This window comes from Stegodyphus dumicola, chromosome 9 (assembly GCF_044657685.1).
Source record: "Stegodyphus dumicola isolate Sdum_Otavi_A_Nest chromosome 9, ASM4465768v1".
Taxonomy (NCBI): domain Eukaryota; kingdom Metazoa; phylum Arthropoda; class Arachnida; order Araneae; family Eresidae; genus Stegodyphus; species Stegodyphus dumicola.
In genome coordinates, this window is record NC_140776.1 from 181,013,269 (window position 1) to 181,039,877 (window position 26,609).

The 26,609-nt window shown below is 31.5% G+C and overlaps 1 protein-coding gene across 2 annotated transcripts in view; it reads left to right on the plus strand.

The window, feature by feature from the left end:
• The window catches only part of LOC118186064 (dual specificity protein phosphatase CDC14AB-like), a 57,226-nt gene extending 35,911 nt beyond the window's left edge, over nt 1-21,315 (plus strand). Inside the window, exons 12-15 of one of the 2 annotated variants that reach the window (XM_035356055.2) lie at nt 2,741-2,898; nt 6,043-6,267; nt 10,431-10,676; nt 14,490-21,315. In XM_035356055.2, coding sequence (XP_035211946.1) covers nt 2,741-2,898; nt 6,043-6,267; nt 10,431-10,676; nt 14,490-14,535 — 675 coding nt within the window. In that variant the 3' untranslated portion in view covers nt 14,536-21,315. The remainder of the gene's footprint in view (nt 1-2,740; nt 2,899-6,042; nt 6,268-10,430; nt 10,677-14,489) is intronic. The other variant, XM_035356056.2, reaches the window with a different exon arrangement.
• Nucleotides 21,316-26,609: the final 5,294 nt, after the last annotated feature.

Here is a 26,609-nt window from a genome sequence, read left to right on the forward strand (position 1 = left end):
TAAAAGTCAGGGAATTTAAGTATTTTTGTCAAAATCTGGAAAAGTCAGGGAAGTTCATACAACGATCCCGCCAAAAAAAGCGATTTTTGCGCCGACGTCGGAAGAGGTAACTTTTTTGGCGAATTGTGTATCACGTGAGTGTCATTCGGGCAGCTGGCTTAGAGCCAATTTTCGCAGCTCCAATTTGATTGTCTTTTAGAAAGGCAAAGCAAGTTTCCCGCAACTTTTGGTTTCCAGTATTCTCGAGAATCGCATGTGCAGTGCATGAACTAAAGAAAGTACCTGTTCTCGTATAAAACAAAATGGGTTTAATCCTAGTATACGGTACCATGGACGTTTGAATCAAAGAATATGTATTGTAAAGAAGGAAAACCTCTCTGCAACTTACGTGGCTCCGTTCCATCATAGAGGGAAATAGCTGTGCATGCGGTGATATATCTGTCGCCAAAGCTCGAAACCGGTGTCGAAGTTCGAAGGTCAGGTTATCAAGAGTTCATAAAATGAATATCGTTTAAAATTTCTTCAACCACTTGCGCTAAAAAGACGTGCCACGCACGTCGAGATGCTTTTGTTTCAAACCGCGAGCGACATCGATAAGCATTTATCGCAAAAATGAAAATAACGTGATGCACACGTCGCCTAACAACGAGATTGTTTATTTCTCGAGTTACAGCTCTGGATTGCACTCGCAGATGCGGAGCGGCGTAAATGAGAAACTTTACCGCTTGTTATATTGTAGCGCACGGCACCGCAACCGTGAAGTTTAGTCTTAGCGCAAGTGGTTAAACTCTAAAGGAAAAGAAAATATTTTTTGGCGCAAGTAAATTAATTCATGGATTAGTTATTTTCAGGGGGAAAAAAAAAAAAAAAACTACGAAAATCCGTTTTTATAATTATTGCGAAAAATCCAAGAAGAAACGTCCTTTGATAAAACGAATTCTTGGATTTTTCGCAATAATTTAAAAACTGATTTTCGTAGCTTTCTTTTTGTCAAAGAACGTTTCTTCTTAAACCGTGTTTCTCAATTTCGGTACACATCGCGGAGAAGGAAATTCTGGCCGCCAGGTTCCGTTGCCAAATCCCTTGGCAAATTTTCCCTCCGCATTCTAGCGGCGTAATAGCATTTTACTTGTATGGAACCTTTTCTTCTTTACATAGACGTTCTTTGGTTAGAATAATCTCCATGTATGGTACAATGGGATTTGGTGACACGATGATGCGCAGTAAACGGGTCATTTTGGTCTTGGCGACAATTTTCAAAATCGTGCCAAAACCTTACCGTATACTAGAATTTTACCGCAAAATATTTTTAAACCTTTTTTTTTTAAATAGATACCTTGCCATTTTGCAGTAAAATAAAAAAATAGTAATCAGTCATCTAGGCTAACCATGTAATATAACTAACTATATTCGCTAAAATATCGTTGATTATTCTAATTCAATTTTAAGTAATTAGCTTTATTTTTATGTTATTCGTATAATTTAATGTTGCTTCTTCCCTCTAAATTTATTTATTATTAGTAAATAATATTTTCAAATTTCAGGAAATTTTCTCTGGCATAATCCTGAAATTAATTCTAGCAGTATGATGACATACAATCACGAAATTTAATGCACATATTTTTTCCTTACGTATGCTGCGAAATAAATATAAAATACCTCAATTTATTAAAATAGATTTCTTTCTTTCGTTTAGCTGCAGAATGTCTGCAAAAAAAAAAAGCCTTATTTTATTCCAGATTGGGAAGATTCTAATCTCAATCTTCAGTGAAGAAAACAACTACTATTATAATTATATTTGTGTTTTCAAGTGTTAAAGTGCCTTTTAAATTTACCTAAAATCTAACCTAACTATTTAGCATTGCGTTGTGATTTATAAGGACCGGATTAGCCTCATGTTGAACTGGTGATGATCATGAGTAATAATTAAATAAAACATACATTTGTTATCCAATGTATATATCTTAAATTTTATTAAGTTTCTTAAGTGGAAAAGTAAACAAAATTATCAAACAAAGTATACCAAGAATAATTAAGAATAAATGTCCTCTGGGATTTATTGAATAATTAAGTGAATTTGCTACACTATACAAGTAATACCATAATTAATTTACCTCTTAGCACAGCCCATGTACATTACGCGGATAGACTGGAATTTTCTTGAAACACACCTGGAAAAGTCAGGAAATTTTATTCTCCTGTTTGAGTGGCAACCCTGTTACAATAAGGATACATAGTAGTATTAACATTACAATATATAATAAGTTATAGTCATTTCTACTTCCTTCTAACTTGAATGCCCGTTGTTATCATTGTGTTTGACCTCAAATTATCCATAAACAATTAGAATAGGTGAATTTGCAGCTGACTCACTGAAATCATAGATTGAATGTCAGTTCATGTTTACTTTATTATGATTAATTGGTTTGTGTATGACTGGTTTGAAATTCAGCAGTTAAAAGGAAAGGTTTGGTGGGGCTTTCATGAATAAAGAAGGAGAGTTTGCAAGGATTTGTCTTTGTTAGTAAGAAGATAGTAATCTCTACATGGAAGAATCCATTTTAAAATTTAGGGGAACTCTTTCTCTGAATGCACTGAAGAAAGAGAAAATAACCCAAATAGATATATATTTTTTAAATTTTCAGAACCTGGGCTAGGGGGGAAATATGTCAGGAATGTACAGCATGTACATAGATTTGGTTTCTATATTTTTTTGGTACAATCAAATTATTTTTCCTAGACATCCCAAAATGGAATTTTATGTGCTGACAACAATGATAACAACAACAACAACAGTGCCAGTAATGAAGCAGATGATACTGTCACACAGGGTGATAAATTAATAAGGATTAAAGCTATGAGAAGGCAACCTCGATCTCATACGACTGGTGGACTAAGGTATGGTTTAAATATTTTCTTGAATAAGAATCAAAATTCTTCTTTTCAACCTAAGATTGCTGTTTTTTCTGCAATAATGATCAAAATTCTTCTGTTTAATATATTGCTCAGAAGTATTTCTAAAAATTAGTATTAAAAAGATTAAAGGATGATTCCCCCCCCCTGTAAAAATCAATATTGTTTTGTTCAATATTTTGTTGGAAAAAAAAGTTTTTGGAGGAGCGGGGGTTAGAAAAAATAAAAATTCGAAATGTTGTTTCAATTCTGATAAAATTGCATCTACTGTAAAAGATAGTTTTTTTCAATAAAGGGTATATCATTTGTCTTCAGTGATATGTAAAATATAAATATGTAAAATAAAAAATATGTAAATCATCTGTATAATTTAGTGTACAATCTGCCTCTTAATTCCTTGTTTTTAATTTGGGTATTTCCTCACTGTATTCTAAAAATCATAATAACTTTTCTGGACTCACCATTTCTAGATTAATCTGTGTCACATGACTTACATAATGCTGATGATGTAGCTAATTCAGAACTTGAACTCAAAATTTTGAGAACCGAAACCTTTCTAACCTAAACTAAAACCTGCTCACTAATCCGTTTTCTAAAATGTGATGCTCTATATAAAATTGTGGAGTGCTCATATGTGATGAAGAATATGTTTCGATTAGTTCCAGTCCAGCAATGAAAATTATTTTCGATTTGGCCATGTCTGTCTACAAGTCTCGGCTTCAAATGTCATCTTTCTAACTATGCAATAAAGTCTCACTAAATTATGATGTAGAGAACCATTGCCAATCTGTTGCAGCTTTCTCCAAGTACTGAGGTGAGAAACATTCATGCAAATTCTTCATTATTTAGTTTCTTTAAATACAATATGTGGCAATAATATTTGGTGGCAACAGTTTGAAAAGTGAAACAATGCAAAATGCTGTTTTGAGACTAATAGCCCTTGGGGCTAGCACCTCTTTGGACTAATAAGAATTGAATGTCATTGTCTTCATTATGTGAGAATCTTGTGAGCAGCAGTAGTCTCTCTAGATGAAAGTTTAAGAGCATTATGAGTTCTTGCCTTCTCTGAAGAAACTTGCAGAATGAATCATTCATGCCTCTTAATTTTTTGGGTGTATTTTACATCCTCAGATTCATTATAGTTGAAACAATATCAGAGAAGAAACAGGATCGTTGATTCATCACCTTCCTTGAAATTGAGAGGCTTTGGTGACAGACATATTGCAGATTATTAAAATACTTTGACACTGGCTACGCCATGAAGTTATAATTTTTGAAATATCAAGTGGAGCTGTAATTGAACAAATTATACTTCTGCGATGTCAAAGCCTGTTGTTTGACACCTCATAACAGCTTGAACACTGCGACTTGTGGGTGACCACCCACGTGAATTTCTGATCTATGTGTGATCTGCCACAAAGCATTTGCACAGCCACTCAAGCGAGCAATAATTCAACCTTTCTCTGCAGACTGCCACCGTGATGACCCTGACATGATAGGATCACTTACGTCCACATGGGGAAATACTGACCTAGGTCTCTTGCACCATGCTTCCGGTTTCGACCCATAGATGTTGCCACGAGCAAAATCCTCCGCTAAGAACATGGAAAGCACAGAACATCAGCACACTTCTTAATGTAATAAACTAGTAAAAAATTATGTATATAATATATCTAATTAATACAATCTGTACTATTCGAATCTGTTTGTTTGTTTGTGGTATTATCTCCTTCGGAATAGTGCGGAGTTGACGTTCGAGGGAGGTAACCCCCTGGATTGCAAAAATTTGTTGGAAACCATTTCGACCATTCTCATCTTCATCTGACTTTAATCAGCCGAGATATTAATTAAAAACTCCAGAAATGCTAATTTTTGCACTCATTTTTTCTGAGTGGCAACAGTCATACATGCTAAAGATAAAAATCTGCTTTATTTCGAAAAGTGCTTGATTTTAAATATTATTCTTAATAAAAAATATGAAATAAAAATAGCATTGACAAACATTAAATATATTATTCCCGATTCCAAAAATTCATGGGAAGCCATTTTGACCATTTTTATCTTTGTGTGACTTTAATGAGCCGATATATTAATTAAAAACTCTTAAAAACACTTATTTTCACACTCTTTTTTTTTTTCCTAACTCGCCACAATTTTGTGCACTGGAGATGAAAATCTGCTTTATTTCAAAAAGTGTTGCCACTGCTCACTTTCAAATCATAGAGTTTGTCAATAAAAAATTTGTAGGTTTTACAAAATATGAAATAAAAATGGCATTGCTAAACATTAAATATATTATTAAGTTATTGCTAAACATTAAATATATTATTAAGTTATTGCTAAACATTAAATATATTATTTATTATATAAGATCATATTCTGACATTGAAGAAAGCACGTGATTGCCTGTGACATCACTGTGTGTCTAAAAGTTTTCATTAATGTGAGCATTTTAAATAAATAGCTGCTGTTGGCAACTTTTTTTGCTTCAGGTTAGGATAACTTACTGTCACATTAATCCTTTTATTCATATCAAGAAAAAATTTTTGTATTACATTAAATTTCACTTATTAATCACTTATTAATTTCACTTGTTAATACGTTATACGTATTAACCTGAAGTATAAAAAGTTTTTGTTCTCTAGTTTGACAAAAAATTATGAATGAATTGGTTGTTGCTTTGAAAGAATAGACTGATTTTATTCATATTGAAATGCTTTTATGCATTTTCTTTTCAGATGTACATAATTATAAATTCATAACTATAAATTTTGTTTTGGCCCTGGCCTGCCAGTTTATTATAAATCCAGTTCATAGTTATGAATTTTTGCAGCATTACTCTGTGTAGGGAAAAGTATTGAATGTTTTTTATTATAGGACAACACATACCAAACAGTCTTCCACAGAAAAATGTGTACATTAGTTTTGCCTGTTGGCCATCATTAAATCCCCCCCTGCCTTTGATAACAATATTCTTATTTTCAGAATAAATGTGGTCAATAAAAAGTCCTTAAAAGTATGTTATTCCATTTTGTTTACTGTTTATTGAAGTAACTCGCCTAAGACAGAGTAATAATGATTAGGTATATTTCAATACATACATTTTATTTATTTATTTATTTATTTTAGTTTAGAGCATTTGAAACCTCATCCCAGGTCTTCTTCGCAGCCATTTAAACCTCTCACTTCCAGTGCAGCTGCATACCATTCCACATATGTATCACCACTAAAGCCTCTCCGTGCATCGGGAGCTCCACAAGCAGAAGCAGTCGTCAGTCCCAAAAGTTCTGGCAGCATTTCCACACCGCGTCGGCCATCAAAGCAGAATGCTCAGTCTAGCTCGCCTGCTAAACGGTATTTATACTAAAAAATATTTACAAAAGATAAAATTTTATTAGCTGTCTTAAGCAATTTATGGTATGATTTTTAGGATTGTCAAGGTCTTATTAAAAATTTAAATAATTTTTATAATACAGTACAAAGTCCGAAATCCGGAATGCTCTAAAATCCGGGCTTCAAAACCACCGAAACCGTTTTTCTCGTAGGCTTTACGAATGCGCATTTGATTCCCCCCTCCGCACATAATAAAACATCTGTAGAGTCCTGATTCTTAATTTCACTTCAACACTAAATGAAATACCTTGTTATTAAAGAAACAATCATTTTAGCATAAATTTGTACAGTCAATAATTTGGCTCCGTTGCTGCGTATCTGCTTTGGCACACATCTCAAACCTAAACATTCCACATAGATATATCGCTGATCTGATGCCAACCTTGCGAATCATTATTTATTATACTTTCTCTTCATCACCGCATGTTTATCAAAACATGATAACTTGAGTAATCATTCGCGTAGCGATGCCTAAACAATTTTTTTATATTAATAATAAAGAAGTATGGTAACCTTTTATGTTGATATAACGCTTGGCGATGATTACGGATTTAAGTTAAATGCACTAAAAACATTGATGAGGAAAACTTTAACTTTTTTTTTCATATGCTAAAAAAAGATTTTTTTTAATGATACTCATAGGCCAAAAGACTACATTTAGTGCTATTTGAATTAAGAATAACTGATTTATTATTCACATAAACCCATAACCAGCACCAGGGCTCATATGGCCGCACTGCGCGGCAGAACTTAGGACTGACAGAGTCTGCATTAGGTGGTAAGATATTTAGTGCCAGTCCTCAATAAGGCTTAAGTATATGTGGGAATTTATTTATTCAGAACTCTGATAAGCCTTAAGTATGTTATGTGCAACAAATAGACATAAGAATAATAAATAAATAAAGTAATATAATTCAAGCTTAATTGTCTCAATGTGCGATAGAAGCAAGATAAAATTTAACAAAACAACTTGTCATTCATTACACGCCAAGCTTATGATGCATAGCCAAGGATAGTGAAGGATAGTTAAATTTGATGACGATAGCCGCAAATTTTAAAGGTTTTCCGATATCTCAAAACAAAGGTGAAATTTTCCAATTAACGTATTTTGTAAAGAAATGTGGAGAAACAATAATAAATGAAGATGATATAAAAGAAGTTTTTCATTGTAATGACAATGATTTTCAAACATCAATCAATTAATGAATGGCAAAATCTGTAGTATGTTTCTAGATCCAGAAAATACCACTACCGTTAGTGAAGAAAGTGACTGAGAAGTTACTGAAAATGAGAAAATTTCGATTGATAAGTTAGTTAGAATTCTCGAAACAGCAGTTACAGGACTTCAACAATGTAACTAAACTAGAGATTATGTCTGTCTAGAGAATTAAAGAGAAAGTATTAGCAAAAAATTAAGCAACTTTAACAATTTGCATTGAAAGAAATGTTTAATAAGGTAAACAAATTAATATTAAGCTTTTTCTTTTGTAAATTTTGCTACCCTTTAGATCATAAATATTTCACTATATCATAAATCACAATTTCATATTTTTAATTTTATAATTTCTACATGTCATCTTACTAGATTTAAACTGATGATCTAATATCTGAAAAAAATTTGGAATCTCAGAAGTCCCAACGAGTCTGGATTTTGGACTTTGTACTGTATAACCAGCAGAACATAAATTATTTTATCCAGCACAGCGTAGTAAATCCTGATTTTATCAAAAGTGGCATATTTTAGATCAATATAGCAAAATATGAATGTTTCTATGTGAATACACATGTTAATGCATATAAATATGTACCAATTTTTCACAACTACTTCAACATATGTTAATTAAAAAAATATTTCCAAATCTACACCAAGTTGAAGAATTTCAGAAGGGGTTATAAGGTATTTTCTCCCTCCTTTGTGCATGCCTTCGTAGTGTAACAGTAGCACACTGTGCAAGTTTCAGAGAGGATATTGCTCATTTTACACGAATCCATCTTTAAAAAAAAAACTGACTCTACAGGATTTATGTATTAACAGGTGTATCTGATTTTGCATCATCATATCAAAATCTGAATTTGTAGGGAAGAGAAAATTCAAGCATTGTGGTTAATAAAATGAAATTATTAGTAAAATCATGTAAACGTGTATTTAATATATATTTATGTATTTTAAAATTAAAATATTCTTTGAATGTTTGCTAGTAGCTAAATAGCTGGTTGATATATTAAATTTTTTTCATTTCTAAAATAAACTTGCCTTTCCTTGGTGCACCACAAAGAACTTTTACATGGATGTCCTAATGAATAAATATTAAAGCAAGTTCATTTAATTGAGATTTATATGTTGTATTCCTTAACTACTTTAACTATCTATGATAAGTTTCTTTCTGTGATAGCAATAAAAATTAGCACTTCACATACAGAGAACAAACACTTGTAAAATTAATTACTTTTTTTTTTTTTTTTTTTTTTGTAAGTGCTTTAGAAAAGAATGCTCATCATTGGCAAACCACAGGCAATGTAATGCATCAGAAGGCCTCACAAATGCCATTATTATAAAAGTGAATGAACTGATTCAGCTAGACAAATATGTAACAGTACAGATTGTCGCTTGAGAGTGGAAGTGTTTTATGTAATTATGAACCAAATGAAATTCTGTAAAATGTGCATCCATTGGGTATTTCACGACTTGCTGAAAACCAAGAAGCCATATTGTTTGCTTGTGTCTCCAATATGTTTGCTTATGCTAAGAAGCCATATTGTATGCTTTTAAAGAAGCCATATTGTATGCTTATTTTGCTTAAGTCTCCAATATGTTTGCTTATGTTAAGAAGCCATATTGTATGCTTTTAAATAAAATTGCATTTTTTGCAAAAGTATGCCACAGAAGAGTATGACTTCTTGTCATTGATAGTCACTGACAGTGAGATATTGTGTCATCATTTTGAATTGGAGTATTATTGTCAGCCTCTCCAATGGAAACATTCAACTTTTTTTCTTCCCAAAATATCCTGGGCAAGTTCTACTAGTGTCGGGAAAATGATTTGTCATTCTTCTTTGATCAGTAAAGACCAGCCTTGTTAATTTAACATAGAGCATGCAGTGAATGCACAACATAATGGAGAGACACTGGCTTCTCCAGGAAGGTTAATTAAATCGAAAAGGCCGGAAGCTTTCTGTTGATATCTCCTTCTCCATGGTTATGCTAGATACCTTGCAGCAAATGCAACAAAAATTATGAGAAAATTGAACTGAGAAATACTCAGTCTGAATCTTTCACCCTCTGATTTCTCACATTTTAGTGAGTTAAAAAAAGTGTTGAAATCCAAATTTACATGCAAACTTCTATTTCACACGTTCTTAGAAATTGATTAAGTTCTAAGTAACATCTACCCGATGTGTTTAATATCTATATGAAGTTTGAATTCCAAAAGAAGGCATTTAAGTCCAGCTAAAGGGGGGGTCACATTTATTACAAATTCCAGATAACATATATATTATTCCAGTGATTGATAGTAACTATATTAAATCCATCTTTTTCAGATGACAGTTCTTGTCTTCCATTTTAATTCTTAAAAAAAAAAAAAAAAAAAAAAAAAAAAAATTTGCCACACAATAAAATAGAAACTAGTGTTTTTAAATAAAATCCATATAAGATACATAACTAGCAAAAGAATAAAACTGTTGTAAAGGGAAGTCGTGATTCTCCTCCCTTCGTTTTCTGTGGTGAAACCGGGATGTTAACACAGTGCCTACTTAGAGGGAGAAAGTAATGCAACCGAAAGCTTTTTCGGGACATTTGTTCTAGACAGACGATAATAGGAAGGACACAGAAATGGTTCTGTGAATAGCTTAAGGAATTTACGGGGTTATTATTATTTGCTTTGTGTCTCCCTGAAATATCTAGATATTAATTGTTAATAGTTTTTAGAGGTATATTATTATTACTGTTTTTCAGTGCATTTTTTATTGAATGAACTTTGTAATTGTATAGCTAATTAATGATGAATTTTTTAGCTTTTGTGAAGGATTTCCTTCAGAACCACTTGCATGCAAAGCATTAATTTTCCTTTCATACTTTGTAACTGTACTTTGTTTCTAATGATTTTCATGTTCATATTCGTTAGGCGAATGTGGAAACATCTTGTTTCTTCGCCCGGCAACGCGGTACCCCACCGACCCTCTCCTCCCAAATGGGACCTGAATACTTTCCTCAGCACGAACTCTTCTAGTCATTTCTGTACTCATTCTTCCTTAACATCCAACAATGGTAACACTGTTACCATCTGTGCCCCACCTCTCCTCTCTACTCATCCCACGCGAGCTTTGGTTTCTGGAAGTGATGACTTGCGTCATAGCAGTGCCCCTCATTTGTAAGTACTGCTGTGATTCTTTTCCTGAGAAAATAATATGTCATGTAATAATTAGTTTAGTTTATCTATTATTGACTTCCTTAGTTTCAATATATTCTTGCCATTTGAATTCATAGTGTTTAAACTGAAAGGAAATATTACAAAGTTTCTGAACAAAAACCGTAACCCTCTGAGCGTTACGGGTTTAGCCCTGAAATTTAAAAGTTCCTCAAAATGTCATTAATAAATTTTATTTTCTTGATTATAATTAAAACACAATTCTCTTTTTCCTATCTTGATTCCTTTCTTTCCAATATATAATCAACCTGAAATCAGATACATTAAATGCTCACGAAAATGCTCATGCTGCGGAAAACCTCGGACCGAACCAGCGGTCAGCGACTTTACCGCTCAGCCATTGGTGGGCCTGAGTAAAATAGAAGTAGTTCATAGTTTCATTAGGCACCCTAAATTGCTGTAATATATATTATTGGGACCACATTAATCACACCTAAACCGAGCATAATTGTTTCATTAAAAGCCATACCAGCGATAAACTAGAGGAGTATTTTATTCTTCCTCCGCATATATGAAAAGCATATAAAAGATCTTGGAATGAATGAGAGGCAAACTGTTTGAATGAACTCTAAATATTTAAATCTTTAAAAAATTATCTGCATGTGATCTGAATTTTAAGCAAGTTTGCTTCATGTAATTTCTTCTAAATATTCAGTTTTCATGGTCTATGAAGTCATGTTTGGACACTGATTTAAAAAATATTGATGCACTTTCGATACCTTGCTGATTTTCATTGGTTGCGGGTTTTCCTCTTAGGAGGGATGTATTGATAATTTTTGAGGTTTAATATATACCTGGACTCCAGTTTGAGAGCATTTATAAAAGCTTTTTTGTTTCCCTAAATTCTATTGTTTTACGTTCTGTGAAACGGGAATAAAGTGGAAATAAGTAGACATTGAACATTATCCTTACAAATCACATCAGTAAAACCAGTTAAAAAAATAAAAGGATTCAGAATAAAACGCTGTACCTCTTTCAATGCCAAAGACGGATCAGTAGTGGAAGAAACAGACATCATAGAAACAGAGTAAAAATTTAACACCGTGGATTAAATTTCTAATAATTTGCAATAGCTGTTTAATTTTTCTTGACCAATTCTACACTATGAAAGGCAGTGCAGACTTACAGAAAGTAATGATAGTTCTAACTTCTAGCATGTAATGTATACGAAAGCCAGCCTTCTAGAAGGGATTTTCCGTCCATAATGCTGAGAGGGTTAAGTACACTTCCAAGTGTACTCCTTTAATAATATGTACATTTTCATGCTGACAATCTTCCTTCTGTCCAGAGACATAAGAATAAATATGTCCCATTACTTTTTTTTTATTGCTAGGTATACGATATTACTAAAATTGGATTAAATAAATTCTGTTAGCTTGTTTACATAATTTTGCAAACAAAATACTGCACTCATATGTGTGCATCGAAGGGGTAGAAATTTTGAGGTGACAGAAAATATCAAATATGGTATTGCAGGTTCTGTAGATTGTTCAAGTTACGTAAAACTTCCGAATTTGCCATAAATTCTGGATTAAACTTGCAGAACAAAGTTTGAAGTATGCGAATGTCATCTTGGTCCACATTTAAAAAATTTTTCTTGTTGTTTGAAACTAAGGAGGTCAAATGCAAAAATTTTGTATTTCGGGTGTCCCCCCCTTTTGAAAATAATAAGTGTGTAATACCTTTGTTTTTTGGACTAAAAGTAAGTTGTTTTCCAATATGAGGCAATTCACACCAAACAGTTTTCTGTCATGGTAACATTATGTGTTGGCCATTGTCAAATTGTATTGTTCGAGTTTCCTATAACAATGTTTTTGTTCTCTAAGTATTATCTTTTTTTTTTTTTTTTTTTTTTTTTTTTTTTTTCCCCCCGCTGTTGAACGAACCAAGAGGTATATTTGTCATCTTTAGAAGAATTTTCCCACAATCAAAATGAGCTGATGGTGAAAGCATGCTATCTCATTGAAAATATTAAGTTGGCTCATATATCTTTCTAGAGCAGCAGTTCTCAACCTTTTGACTGGCACATACCATCTAAACAAAAGCTGAAAAACTTTAGTACCACTACTGCATTTTACAATGATTATTTTTCAGTTTGTCATTATAAATATTTAAAAAAATATTTTTCCATTTGCACAACCTATTGGCTATTTGTATTAAATATGCACTCGTAAAAAATATCAGATCAAAGATTGGTTACAATTTTAATTATCAAAATTGAAGTTATAATACTTTAATTCTAAAATTTAGTGTGAAATTTGGATCCCTTTAACCCTTTGACACGTGGTGTTTGCGCCCTGAAACCACCAATTTTCGAATTTTTTTCTCCTCTTCCTTCCAAAATTTTTGAGTGAAAATCAACTGATTACTGATCTTTTACCTCTAAATAACAAAAAATGACTTCAGAATCATACATGTTTTAGGTCTTAGTACTTCAAATTGGATGCCTTTTAAAATTCGCTTTTAATGAGACAAAATTACTTCCTTTTATTAATGTAAACAACTTTAAATTTCAAAAGTTATTCATCGCACATCATGATTTCTACCATAAACAATAAAAAATAGCAATAATTAAACTGCATATATAAAAAAAAAAAAACTTCTATATGTATGGCATTTGCACAATGCTCACATAAACAACCATAAATTAGGATCCATTTAAAAATTTTTTCTGTATTTATTTTTCAAATATAAATGGAAGAAAATCCATGCTGACACAAATAGGTTGTGCAAAAAGGCAGCATTTAATAGCTTTATTTTAAATGCCTTTAATTTATTTTTTCGGTTCAACCAAAAGTTAACAATTATGTTATTTTTGAAATCTTCAGTTAGAATTTTATCACAGGAAATTATCATTTTTCTTCACGAGATAAAATTTCAGGTGCATTTGAACAAAATAGATTTTTAATCCAATTTTCATAATCCTCGAGAAAGTCAGATGCTAATTCATTTTTTATTTTCAAATTGTTTCCATTGGAAAACTTTCTAAAAGTGCTAACTAAGCTTAAAATATTATTATCCAATTGTTTGATTATTAGCTCGATTTAAAAAAAAAATTAAATTTTTTTTATTGCATTTATTTTACCTCTAACGGTAAACAAATTAACACTTTGGCCTTAGTTCATTTAACTTTCCAAAAATATCAGCTAAATGTGCCAACCATAATTCACTAAATAAACATTTTTGCAATTCAGATTTAGAAACACAGAGGAAAATTTGAATTTCTGTTCAAAGTTCAGAAAGACGATTTAAAACTTAGCTTCTGGATAACCATCTTACTTCGGAATATAACAAAAATGTTTCTTGTTCACTGCCCATCCCTTGGCATAAAATCATAAGTATATTTTAATTTAAAGCTTGGCTTTTAATAAAATTAACAACTTTCACAGCTTGATTCAAAATGGTTTTCGGGGATTGTTTTAGCTACTAAAGTTTCACGATGAATGGAACAGTGAGTAAACTAGTTTCAATTCTGACTTTCTTTATTTGAGAAATTACACGGGAATGTTTTCCTATTAAAGCTGTCATTGCATATGGTGCAGCCCTTAGTGTAAAAGAAAAAATTAATGACAAAGAATTGATTGGGCGGAAGAGGCTGATTAAAACCCAAGATCTTGGGACATGCGTCTCTCTTTTTACCAGATTTTAAAGTTGCTTGGTTTTGTTTCTCAAATTGCATGAGGTACTTAAGTTTTTATATTAACTGTTTTTGTTAATCATTTTAAATATCTGATTTTTATGAATATTTTTATTTAGACCCACCAAAAATGTTCATTTGAATAATGGAGCAGCATCGAGATGACAGAAGGCCATCACTTGTCCACAACAAAAGGCAAGGGGCCTGAGGTCACTGAAAATTTCTGCCAATACTACTCCTGTCTCTTTGAAAAAAAATCAGCAATTTTTATATGTATCCCCTTCTACAGCAGTAAAACATTCCAGTTATAACTCTATACGCTCCATGCGACAAACCAGAAGGCAGCTGTTGTTACAACGTCTTTCGCCCATGGTTGAATACTTGTCTGCAGTTCCGGTCACACGTTCCCGATGCCGGAGAGGAAACGAGAATATGTGTTGTTATGAATTATCATGGAGAGAAAGCATATCACAATAAAGTTGTATAATTTCAAAATATTGTATTTTACTAGTCGAAACTGTACCATATATTCACTTAGTACTACTATTCAGAATTGACGACTGATCCATATTGCTTCATATACATGTATCTGTTACATCAAAAATTGCTTGTAATTTATTCAATTTTATTATATTGATGAAACCATATCAGAATTACACTGTAGTACTGTTTGTGTTCAGAAGAGGAATAAATCTAAAATGACACTTTTATTAGTCTATCACATGTGTTTTAATCCAAGGATATACCTAAATAGTATATGTAAATGTTAGAAAGCAGAATATAATGGTTGTTAGAAATGTAAATTAAGGCTAGCGTGGAATGTGTTAAGTTTTAAATGGTACATATATTCTGAATCTGAGAATGAATTGTTGATTATTTTTAACTTGTTAACCATATATTGCTCCGTGATACATAGTTTTTGTGCTGTAAATTTATTTTCAAGGAAATAGGTGTTTTTATTTTTTTTATTGCTGTTATTATTTACTATCCTTTTTAGCCAATGTAGTTTTTGAAACCATTTAATTTTATTTTTAAGATTTCACTGACTAAAGTATGTGTGTTTAAATTACAATGCATTAGTAAGATTTATAAAAAGTTAAGGAAGTACACTTCTAAAATGTGAGAGGAATTCAAAAATTATCCATACTTTTATTTTTCCAGTTTATTTACAGAAAAGTAAATGTTGAGCAAGTATATTGTTTTTCTGTATACCATCCTTCCTTTTTGATTCAACTGAGCCAACAGCCTACAGGCTTGCATATTCCCTCCAAGAAAAGAGTTTTTTGGTTGGCTGTGCAATTATTTATGTACAACTGACCAAAAAGATATTTCATAAGGTCATTGGCTTTTAAAAATTTTTAATGGTAAACTCTTCTTTAAAATGCTAAATTATAGCATTTTACAACAGGCTTCAAGATCATTATTTATTAGGAGGACTTGGTTAAAAAAGGTGAAATCTTGACTAGTACCGTAATAGTGATGAAATATGTATCCGCGCTGCATTTTTAGCGGTCTCTACAGTTGAATTGCAGAATAAGTATACACATTTTTCTTTTTAATAAAGGAAACAAAATTGCTCTTCCCTCTCGACATTAAAATGATCTGGCTTGTGCCTCTCTCTCTCTCTCTTTTTTTTTCTTTTACTTGGTGGTACTCTGCTTACATGTCTAAACGAGAAGTTTATGTATGAACAGAGGTTACGAATCTATTAGACTGCTATGGTTAGGTATCATGGTGCCATGGTATACGAAGATAATAGGACAAAAAATAATTCACTGTATGTGAAATCAGATGTTTCAGGCAGTCAAAAATTGATTCATCTAGTCATGTAGTGCATTCTAGATGTCGCTAAGATTCAATATTTGTCAAAAGTTTAACTGTATTTATAATTTTTACAATTGTTAAAGTGGTGAAGATAAAATAAGAATTTGTACTAAAACTATTCATTGCAATTATGAGTGTTTATTGTCTAAATATATAAAATTTAGAATTTAGATATTTGAATGGTGGTTTAAAATTACTTCGCAAGCACTATGTTGCTGACCCCTGATCTAAAGTTTTCTTTAAAGAATTTTCAGTTTTAAATCATACTAGTTATGTGGTATTACAGGGTTCCTATTTACTTGGAAAATCTTGAAGTTGGTGAAAATATCAATATTTCTTAAAAATATTAGGGAGGGGAGAGAACAGAATTTTTTCAAAATGTGAGTTAAGTTTTAAAAAGGTGTGCAGATCAATCTTCTCAAATGATAGAGTTTGTGCTTTAGATAGTAATTAGTAAATACTTCATCTTTAAAATAATAATAAACTGAAATTTTGTTTTTCTTCCTTAAAGAACTTTACTCGATCATACCTGATAAAATTTTATCACCCTATATCTTTTCTTCTCACCTGTCAGTAAACTGTTATTCTTCCTTCTGTTTAAAAATGTAACTATTCTATCACTTCTTTCTTTAAAATTGTAATTTAGAAATTACTGCACTGTACTTTTGTGCATCATTATAAAGAACTATTATGTATTTCTAAATGTAAGCTGTGTGATTTTTGCATCAAAATTCAGCCGAAATTGATAATCCATGTATAAGCCAAATTTAAAATTGCTCTGTAAACCCAGCAACATGCTTCCAGAAGTTATACATTAGTCATCTAACCTAGACATATCAAATAGGCTGAAAGTGAATGCCAAGTTGTCATCCTTTCGGAAAGCATGCCAGAGACATTTGTCTTATTTGTCAAAAAAATTTATTTTGTTGGCAGTATTATGCTTTGGTTTTGGTTTATGTAATTATGGCAAAGCCTCAAGGGATATCTGCCTAAGAGGAGGGACGCCTTCATGGAAGACATTCTAAGGGAAACTGGCTCGAATACATGTTACATACGGGGAAAATCTTGAAAACACCATGCAGCGAGCCCATTTGTGGGATTCAAACTTTGGACCGAACTACCAATGTCCAGTAACTTTACCACTCAGCCACGGGTGGGTCTTGGCAGTGTTATGGATAGAATAGAAGGTGATGTATATGATGCAGATGATATTGACGTTAATGATGGATTAAAGATGCTATTCATCGTAAGTTAGGGTATTTAAATATGATAAAGCCATGAGGGTTACCTGTCTCAGAGGACAGGGATGCATTCATAAAGGACTTTCTCAGAGTAATTAGCTCATATTTATGTTACACATGGAGAAAACAGTGAAAATCAACCACGTAGCCAACTCACTTGCTTGGATTCAAACCAAAGCAGGATGATGTGCCAGTATTCAGTGATCTTAGTTACTCGGCCACTGATGAGGCAATGTCTTGTGAATCATTTTGAATCCAACTCCCAAATTTCCATAGCAAGAAACTTTCTAAAAATTCTTGGCTTATACATGGAAATAAATGGTATATTAATCTAACATAGTTTTCATTTTAGTGTAATTCTTACCTCCTCATTTTTATTTCAAAGCTCCAAAAGAGTAATATTTATTATGAATAATATGTTCTTATTAATCCCTCTTCCCCTCCCCCCCTTTTTTTTTTAGAATTCCTCTTCAAAAAATTGGTATTTCTTAAAAAAAAAAAAAAAAAAAAAAAAAAACTTATCTAGTATCTTGAATGTGTAGATGCATATTTTATAATGGAATGTCTTTCATTTGCTTTGCAATAATGAGTTAATTAAATTTTTATTGTGATCCTTTGTTATTTCATTATATCCTGTAGTAAATGCATAATGCATTCAGTTTTCTATTGTTAAATAATGAAGAATCTGTGTATATATATGTTTACCTTGCACGGTAGAAAACTGGTTGTACCTAGAGCCATTCAATTTTGAGTACATATAAGTCCTCCACCCAAACATGTGTACTTGGAAAGCCAAATTTTGAATTTATTTTTTGTTTATGTTATATTTTATATGAACTAATGAATTTTGCAGAAGAAACTCAGTAAATAAAAAATGAGCAGTAGAAATACTGTTTAAAATAAAACATTTTTATCTTTAGCATGCAGAATTTTGCTATTTGTCAAAGTAGAAAATATTTATTTTTCAATTTCAGTCAACGAACTCAGCTGTTTAAAAGCAGTTTGTTGCCTCTGCTTGAAATAAAGCACTTTTTATCTTTTATGCATCAACATGTAACTGTTCGGAGCATAAGACAGGGTTGCCACGCTACCTGGAAAACCGGAAAAAGTCAGGGAATTCGGAAATTGACCAAAAAATTGAGGGAAAAGTCAGGGAATTTAAGTGTTTCAGTCAAAATCTGGAAAAGTCGGGGAATTTCATACAACAATCCCACCAAAAAGGGCGAATTTTGCGCCGACGTCGGAAGAGATCACTTTTTTGGGGAATTGTGTATCACGTGAGTGTCATTCAGGCAGCTGGCATAGAGCCAATTTTTGCAGCTCCAATTTGATTGTCTTTTTAGAAAGGCAAAGCAAGTTTCCCGCAACTTTTGGTTTCCAGTAACCTCGAGAATCGCATGTGCAGTGCATGAACTAAAGAAAGTACCTGTTCTCGTATCAAACAAAATGGGTTTAATCCTAGTATACGATACCATGATGGTTAGAATTAAAAAATATATATTGTAAAGAAGGAAAACCTCTCTGCAACAGACGTGGCTCCGTTCCATCATAGCGGGAAACAGCTGTGCATGCGCGATATATCTGTCACCAAAGCTCGAAACCGGTGTCAAAGTTCGAATGTCACGTTATCAAGAGTTCATAAAATGAATATCGTTTAAAATTTCTTTAAACTCTAAAGAAAAAGAAAATATTTTTTGGCGCAAGTAAATTAATTCATGAATTAGTTATTTTGAGGTGGGGGGGGGGGAAATCTGCGAAAATCCGTTTTTTAAATTATTGCGAAAAATCCAAGAAAAATCGTTCTTTGATAAAACATTTTTTCTTGGATTTTTCGCAATAATTTAAAAACGGATTTTCGTAGTTTTCTTTTTTGTCAAAGAACGTTTCTTCTTAACACGTGTTTCTCAATTTTCTGTACACATCGCGAAGACGGAAATTCTGGCGCCAGGTTCCGTCGCCAAATCTCTTGGCAAATTTACCCTCCGCTTTTTACAAAGACGTTCTTTGGTTAGAATAATCTCCATGTATGGTACAGCGGGATTTGGCGACATGATGATGAGTGGTAAACAGGTCATTTTGTTCGTGGCGACAATTTTCAAAATCATGCGAAAGCCGTATCGTATGCTAGGATTTTACTGCAAATTTTTTTTTTTCTTTTCTTTTCTTTTCTTTTTAATAAATACCTTTTCATTTTGCAGTAAAATAAAAAATAGTAATCAATCATCTAGGATAACCATGTAGTATAACTATATTCGCTAAAATATCGTTGATTATTCTAATTAAATTTTTAAGTAATTATCTTTATTTTTATGTTATTCATATCATTTAATGTTGATTCTTCCCTCTAAATTTATTTATCATTAGTAAGTAATATTTCCAAATTTCAGGAAATTTTCTATGGCATAATCCTGAAATTAATTCTAGCAGTATGATGATATCACAAAATTTAATGCATATATTTTTTCCTTATGTATGCTGCAAAGTAAATATAAAATACCTCAATTTATTAAAAAAAATATCATTAAATAGATTTCTTTCTTTCATTTAGCTGCAGAATGTCTGCAAAAAAAGCCTTATTTTATTCCAGATTGGGCAGATTCTAATCTCAATCTTCAGTGGAGAAAACAACTCCTATTATAATTATATTTGTGTTTTCAAGTGTTAAGGTACCTTTTAAGAATACACCTCACACAAATTAAATTTACCTAAAATCTAACCTAACTTTTAGCATTGCGTTGTGATTTATAAGAACCGGATTAGCCTCGTGTTGAACTGGGGATGATCATGAGTAATAATTAAATAAAACGTACAGTTGTTATCCAATGTATATATCTTAAATTTTATTAAGTTTTTTAAGCGGAAAAGTAAACAAAATTATCAAACAAAGTGTGCCAAGAATAATTAAGAATAAATGTCCTCTGGGATTTATTGAATAATTAAGTGAATTTGCTACACAGTACAAGTAATACCATAATTAATTTACCTCTTAAGCACAGCCAACGTACATTACATGGATAGACTGGAATTCTCTCAAAACATACCTGGAAAAGTCAGGGAATTTCATTCTCCTGTTTGAGTGGCAACCCTGATAATATGTTTAACTTTTAAATTTATTCTGTTATTTATTAATAAACTAAGTTATTCAAAAGCAATAAATGCAGTTCTTAAGAATAATTTTTCTGCATTTTAATCTGATTGATTTTTAATAAAAATGCATTTAACTCATAAGATATCAAGAAATATTAAATAATTTTATAAAATTACACTGCTTATTAAAACCATTATATATTTTTTTTCTTTGTAATAAATACTATTTTAAGCAATTAGCCACTTATGTGGTTAGTTCATGCTTAATTTGATGACTAGTGTATTGCATTTATCAAAGAAATTGTTTCATTTGGTCATGGAAAATCAGGGAAGCTAGAACTTGATTTTTAATAGGAATCCTGTATTTATAACTTGTCAATTTATTATAACCTAATTTCAGATATATGTAATTGCATCTTTAGTTATTATTTATTAAAAATGCAATTTACTTTTTAAAAAGGAAGAGATGATGAATCATTTAATGTGAGCAGAGTGGTATTTTCCAAAATATTCTTTGCAAGTATTTCAAATCAACTATCTTTCTGAGCCTTTTTTTTTAAAACCTTATATGGTACATGTGTTCTGTATTCAGAAATAGACTGTTAATTTTTCAAAATATATATATACATATATAACATACAATATTGCATGGTGTGTAGTTTTTCCTTCTGCATATTAAGTTGCAAGCTCTGGAATACAGTTTCTTATATTATTTATATCTGATGTTATAGAAATGTTTCATACTTCTCAGTGGCAACACAAATTGTTAATAAAATATCTGACACTCGAAGAACAGTTTTGTTGTTATTTATGAATATTAATTTTACATTTAATTACATTCATAAAATGCCTTGTGAAAATAATTTAGGAAAGAAACAAAATCTTTTGCTTGTAGTAAAGCTGCTGTAAGTAGGTTTGGTGAGGATTTACAAAATATGTATCTAAATATTCACAGAAAGCAAAATTTTAAAGTGTTCCTGGTAATTTTAATACTGCCTTATTGGTGGCGACATTCCGTAATTTGAGAATCTCCGATATGGATGGCATTTCTAAATTAGCTTATTACTTTAAAAGTGGCATGTCAAGGTCAGTTCTCTCCTATACTTAATTTTTTTGTACCCATAGTAATGTCCACTGTATCATAGAGTTAAAAATTTAATAATAGAATACTGAATTATTCTAGCAGCTGAAAATAATTTCAAGATACTACCATCAACTGATTTTACAAAGGTAAGTCTAGTGTTATTTTGATTATTTAGAAGCATTTATAATTTAAAATGCATGAAATAAAAGATGACAGGTCAAAACGAAAGGAATCTATCTGTTTTAATATTATCCATTCTATCTTGCACTGTAGAGCTATTAGGTTAAGTAGGAAACACAAAATAATCAGCTATGTGCTCACTAGTATTTAAACCATGGATCTTTCAATGCTGGCCAACTGTGCTACCAGCTACACCACAATAGCATACGTGGGGAAAGGCAATAATTCCTTATAATGCTATCTTTATCCAACAGTCCAAGAATTGCATATACAGGAAATTTGCCTTGCACAGCATGATTTGCATTTTGTATTATATTTAGGGGCTATAGTCAAAGCTTAAATTGCACTGTAGTCTGGCTGTGGCTTTTTTCAGTGTTTGAAATGAACTGTAGGTCTATCTGGAGCCCTAAATAAAAGAGCTCCGGCATTTTCTTAATGCACAAATCCAATGAGCAAATTTGATTTCAGTAATAAACAAGTCTTAAAAATCTATTCTGACTTCTGAATGCATGCCTGTCTTTCCTAGTAAAACAAAACTTTTGATGAATGTTGAGACTTTTAAGCAAAGAAAAGCCCCCACTGCCATGTTAAAGACTTATTCCCCAGGGAATTGTAATGAATTTAATGAAAACGGGTAAATTTTCATTCCAGAAAGGGCTAAAAGTGATCACCCTGGTCCATAACACATCCAGCACGATTTCCTACTGCAGAGTTTTTGAAATGATGTAATCATGTATAGGAGACTAAAGCTGTCACTTGTACAGAGCCTTGTTGTTGTTACTGACGCTCACTTGTCTGACAGTAACATCAGCCCAAGCTCACAAAATTCCCCATGGTAAGAAGTGTAAGATACACCTGTTGTTGGCAACAGGCATGAGCACCTTACAGGTGACGCTGAGATTTAGCTGAATTCCGCCCCCAATTTTGATGGAGAGGATCTCAGGTGGGACGTGTACGAGGGTTCGCGAGTTGGTACTCTCCTCCCACCGAACCACATGAGAGGACTTTCGGCTCGTCGCATATTTAGAGTGCTGCGCCAACACTATACAAATTTCCATGCCTTCTCTGGGACTTGGGGGGGGATATTTTTTCCTCCTGCCACATTCTGCTTGATAATTATAATTATATTGGCAGGGCGTCACAATCAGAAAATGGTGAACTTTTCTTTCTTTGTTTTCAAAATATGCTGAAGCATGCTTTGTTTTTTTTTTTTTTTTTTTTTTTTTTTTTTTTTTTTTTGATTATAGCTCTTATAGGCCATACTATATTCAAAATAAACCCTGGAACCAGCCTGTCTCTCATGTTGAATTACCACTATTTAGAGATTTTACTGTTGGGACACTGAAGCCTTGAGCAGAATTTCTTAATACTTAGATCAATGTTCTGATTCTTCTTATGTGGATTTTTGTTGATAAAAAAATTGGCACGATCGTGTGGTGGCTAACAGATTTACAAGATTGTGATTAGAAAAAGGTAATAGATTTTTTTTTTAAGTCTGTTATCTAAAATTGCATATTTGACAAATTTTTATATTTAGAAACTTGACAAAATTTTACATTTTGTGTAAATTTTGATGCAGTTTATTCATTCCAGTTTAATCATAACTATTTTTGTCAGAAATTTCGTACAGATTATTTGTTTTATTGAGGGCAAGAGTATTTATAGTAAAAGTGTTTGTTGAAATGTTAATAGGAATTGTACTCGTAAACTTATTTTTGCAATTTCAAATAAACAATTTTAAAAATCTTTGTCAAAAGAAAAATTTGTGTAATTTAGTTGAGCTATTAATTATTTAAAACTACAATCCCTATTACTCCGGATAGTCGAGTTTATTGTATTTAAAATTATAAACTTACCTGTCAGCACTACCTGTTTTTCATCACATCTCAGATCAGTTGTTTTTTAATATTTAGCCCTTACTGAGGAAAATGTTTCTTGTCAACAAATAAAATTTATTGAATTAATGGCACTTAAGTTGTTCAAATTCCTTTTCCTAGCACTGATGATTTTTAAAACTTAATTTTTCTTGTTAAATTTTATACAATTTGAACTGTCTTAATTTACTGTAGACATTTGTAAAATATTTAATGGAGATTCAAATACTATTTAATCAATTAATATTTGATTTTATTACTCTGGCATGAAAAAGCAAGACGATAGATTGTTAGGCACATTCTGTGGGGAAAAAAAAAAAAAAAAAAAAGGACAGTTTTACGGCTTCCGTTCTACTGGGCCAATTGACAAAATTATTTAACTTGCATTTTTCATGTCTCAAAAACATTACTTAGGATATATATTAGATTTATGTATAACACTGTTCTAACATAGGTATTTCGCTTCAAAATCGGACTTCTCTGAAATGAATACCTACTTTTTCCTATTTCGATTTTACTAGTCAAATTATGCCTAATTAAATTTTGTAAAATTTGGTGGGAAACTTACCGAGAAATTCAAAAATTTATCTTGGCGCATTTTTTTTATCTTGGTTTGGGCCAAGAAAGAATTCACTTTGCGAAATCCTTTCCTTTTCACTGTGTCCGAGCGGAAAAAGGATGCATTGTTCATTCTTTCAAATAACTTTTAGCAAAGTGAGTAAACCACATTTGACAGTATTATCGCTTATAACAAATATACAAAATTTCAAAACGCGCCAATATAAATTCATGTATATTTTCGGAAATTTTGAATAAAAAAACTCTAATTGTTGTGCAGGTTTACTTACAAATACATCTACTTTAAGGTGATAACAAAAATTTTATAGGTCATAATTCAAAATTTTTTTCTAACTACATATTTTTAGAAAAAAATCAGAAAATAGCTGCGAATTTTATTTGGATTGAACCTAAATTTCGAATTGTGAAAAAAGGAATCGTGCAAGTATAGTAAAAAAAGAAGTATTAATAAATATATATCAATTCAATTAACACTGACAAGCTAATTTTTTAAAAACCCAGTTCGATTTTTACAAAACTTGGCACTTTGGCATAATTTTGAGTCATAGAATCGAAATATGGAAAAAAATCGATACGTCGTATCAGAGAAAGTCCGATTTTGTATCAAAATACCTATGTTTGAACAATGCTATATAAAAATCTAATATATATTCCAAGTCGCGCTTTCGAGATCTGAAAAACGCAATTTAAATTTCTTCAAACAGCCCTGTAGAACGAAGAGATAAAACTGTCGACCCCCTTTTTGTCCAAAGTGTACAAAAAAATTTTACTGAGTATTTTATAATGCGGACTTAAAAATTTTATTCAGATGATTCCCATTTAATAACTGGCATTTGGTAATTGTTAAATCTGGTTTTGACAGTGTATGTTCAAAGCTTATCTTCTAAAATTAGAAGTGCCAGGCCGCCCCATGGAAGGCCATTATGGATGAGGAGCGAATGTAAAAAAATAAATAATGAGTCGTTAAAGCTACGTATGAAGAGAGAAAAAGAATAGAGTGAAAAATAATGTATCGTAAAATCTAAATGAAATAAAGATAAGTTAATATATGATAATAAAACATGGGATACCGAAGTAAAAAAAAAAAAAAAAAAATGAACAATGCCCTTCGCGATCGATAAAATTATTTCATAAGTTTGGCTTCTAATCCACTTAAAAGCTTTTCTAAACTGGATTCCAGCTCATTAACATTTCTTTTCTTTCTGTATCTAGCATAGAATCACTTTTTTTTTTTTTTTTTTTTAATTTTTTTATTTACCTCTTGCGGCTGCTGAAAAGTGATACATGCATTCATTAATTATTATTAATATCAACTTTACTACCTGCTGTAAGAAATGTTGTATTAATACGCTTCGATTAGAGTTAGGATTTCGATCTAAATTGAAGAATCAGAGCTGCTTTGGTGCGCACAGGTTAGATTAAAGCCTTATATATAAACAAAAGCTTAGAAACTTCAAATTAGATGAATAAAATATTAATTAAGTCGCACAGTGTACTGCGAATTTAGCTAAATCAAGAAAGGAATCATTTTTAATGTGTGTTCTTCCGATTAATGAATTTTAAAATTTATTTAAAAAGAACTTGAATAGTGAAATCCTGCGCTATTGTTGCGAAGGTAAAATTTAATTTAATAGACAATAAGTGAATGAAAAATTATAAATGAAAAATGAAAGCAGATAGTAAATGTGTACTATTGTGGAAATTAAAAATCGGGATTTGTAAATGATAACACTGGAGTCGTTAATAAATTGCAAAAATAAAATCCAAAAACAAGAGAATTGTTGCTGGTTCATAGAAATTTGTATTCAATTTTATAAAATTCAATAGAAATTTAAAATTTGGAAAGGGATTTTATTCAGAAATGCTGAAACGCATTTCTCATGGATTGGTGGTGATTGTATGGAGAGATTCCAATTTCCCTTAATAACTCGGGATCTTTCTATTTTTGGAATGAGCAATAATTGTGTTGTTTTTAGTCTTTATTTTTTCATTTTATTGAAGATTCCAGTTTAATTATTTACAAATTTTAATTCGTAGTTTCCACAATAGTACACATTTACCATCTAATTCCTGTTCACATTTCAGAGAAGATAATTTTTCATTTCTCTTTCTCTCTATATATATATAAACAAAAGTTAAGCAATTTCAAATAAAATTTAAAATTATTAAAGCTACGCAGTATGCTGCGAGTTTAATTAAATAATCAAGAGGTAATAATCAGATCGCAAATCAAGACGAGTCAACCGTCCAATCGGAATAACACGTATCAAAACTGAGACAAAAGCAACATAATAAAATGTAATTAATACCACATAGTAAAATTGATATCAAGAATAGTATTGTTGAAAATTCCTTGGGCTTTTCCAAGAA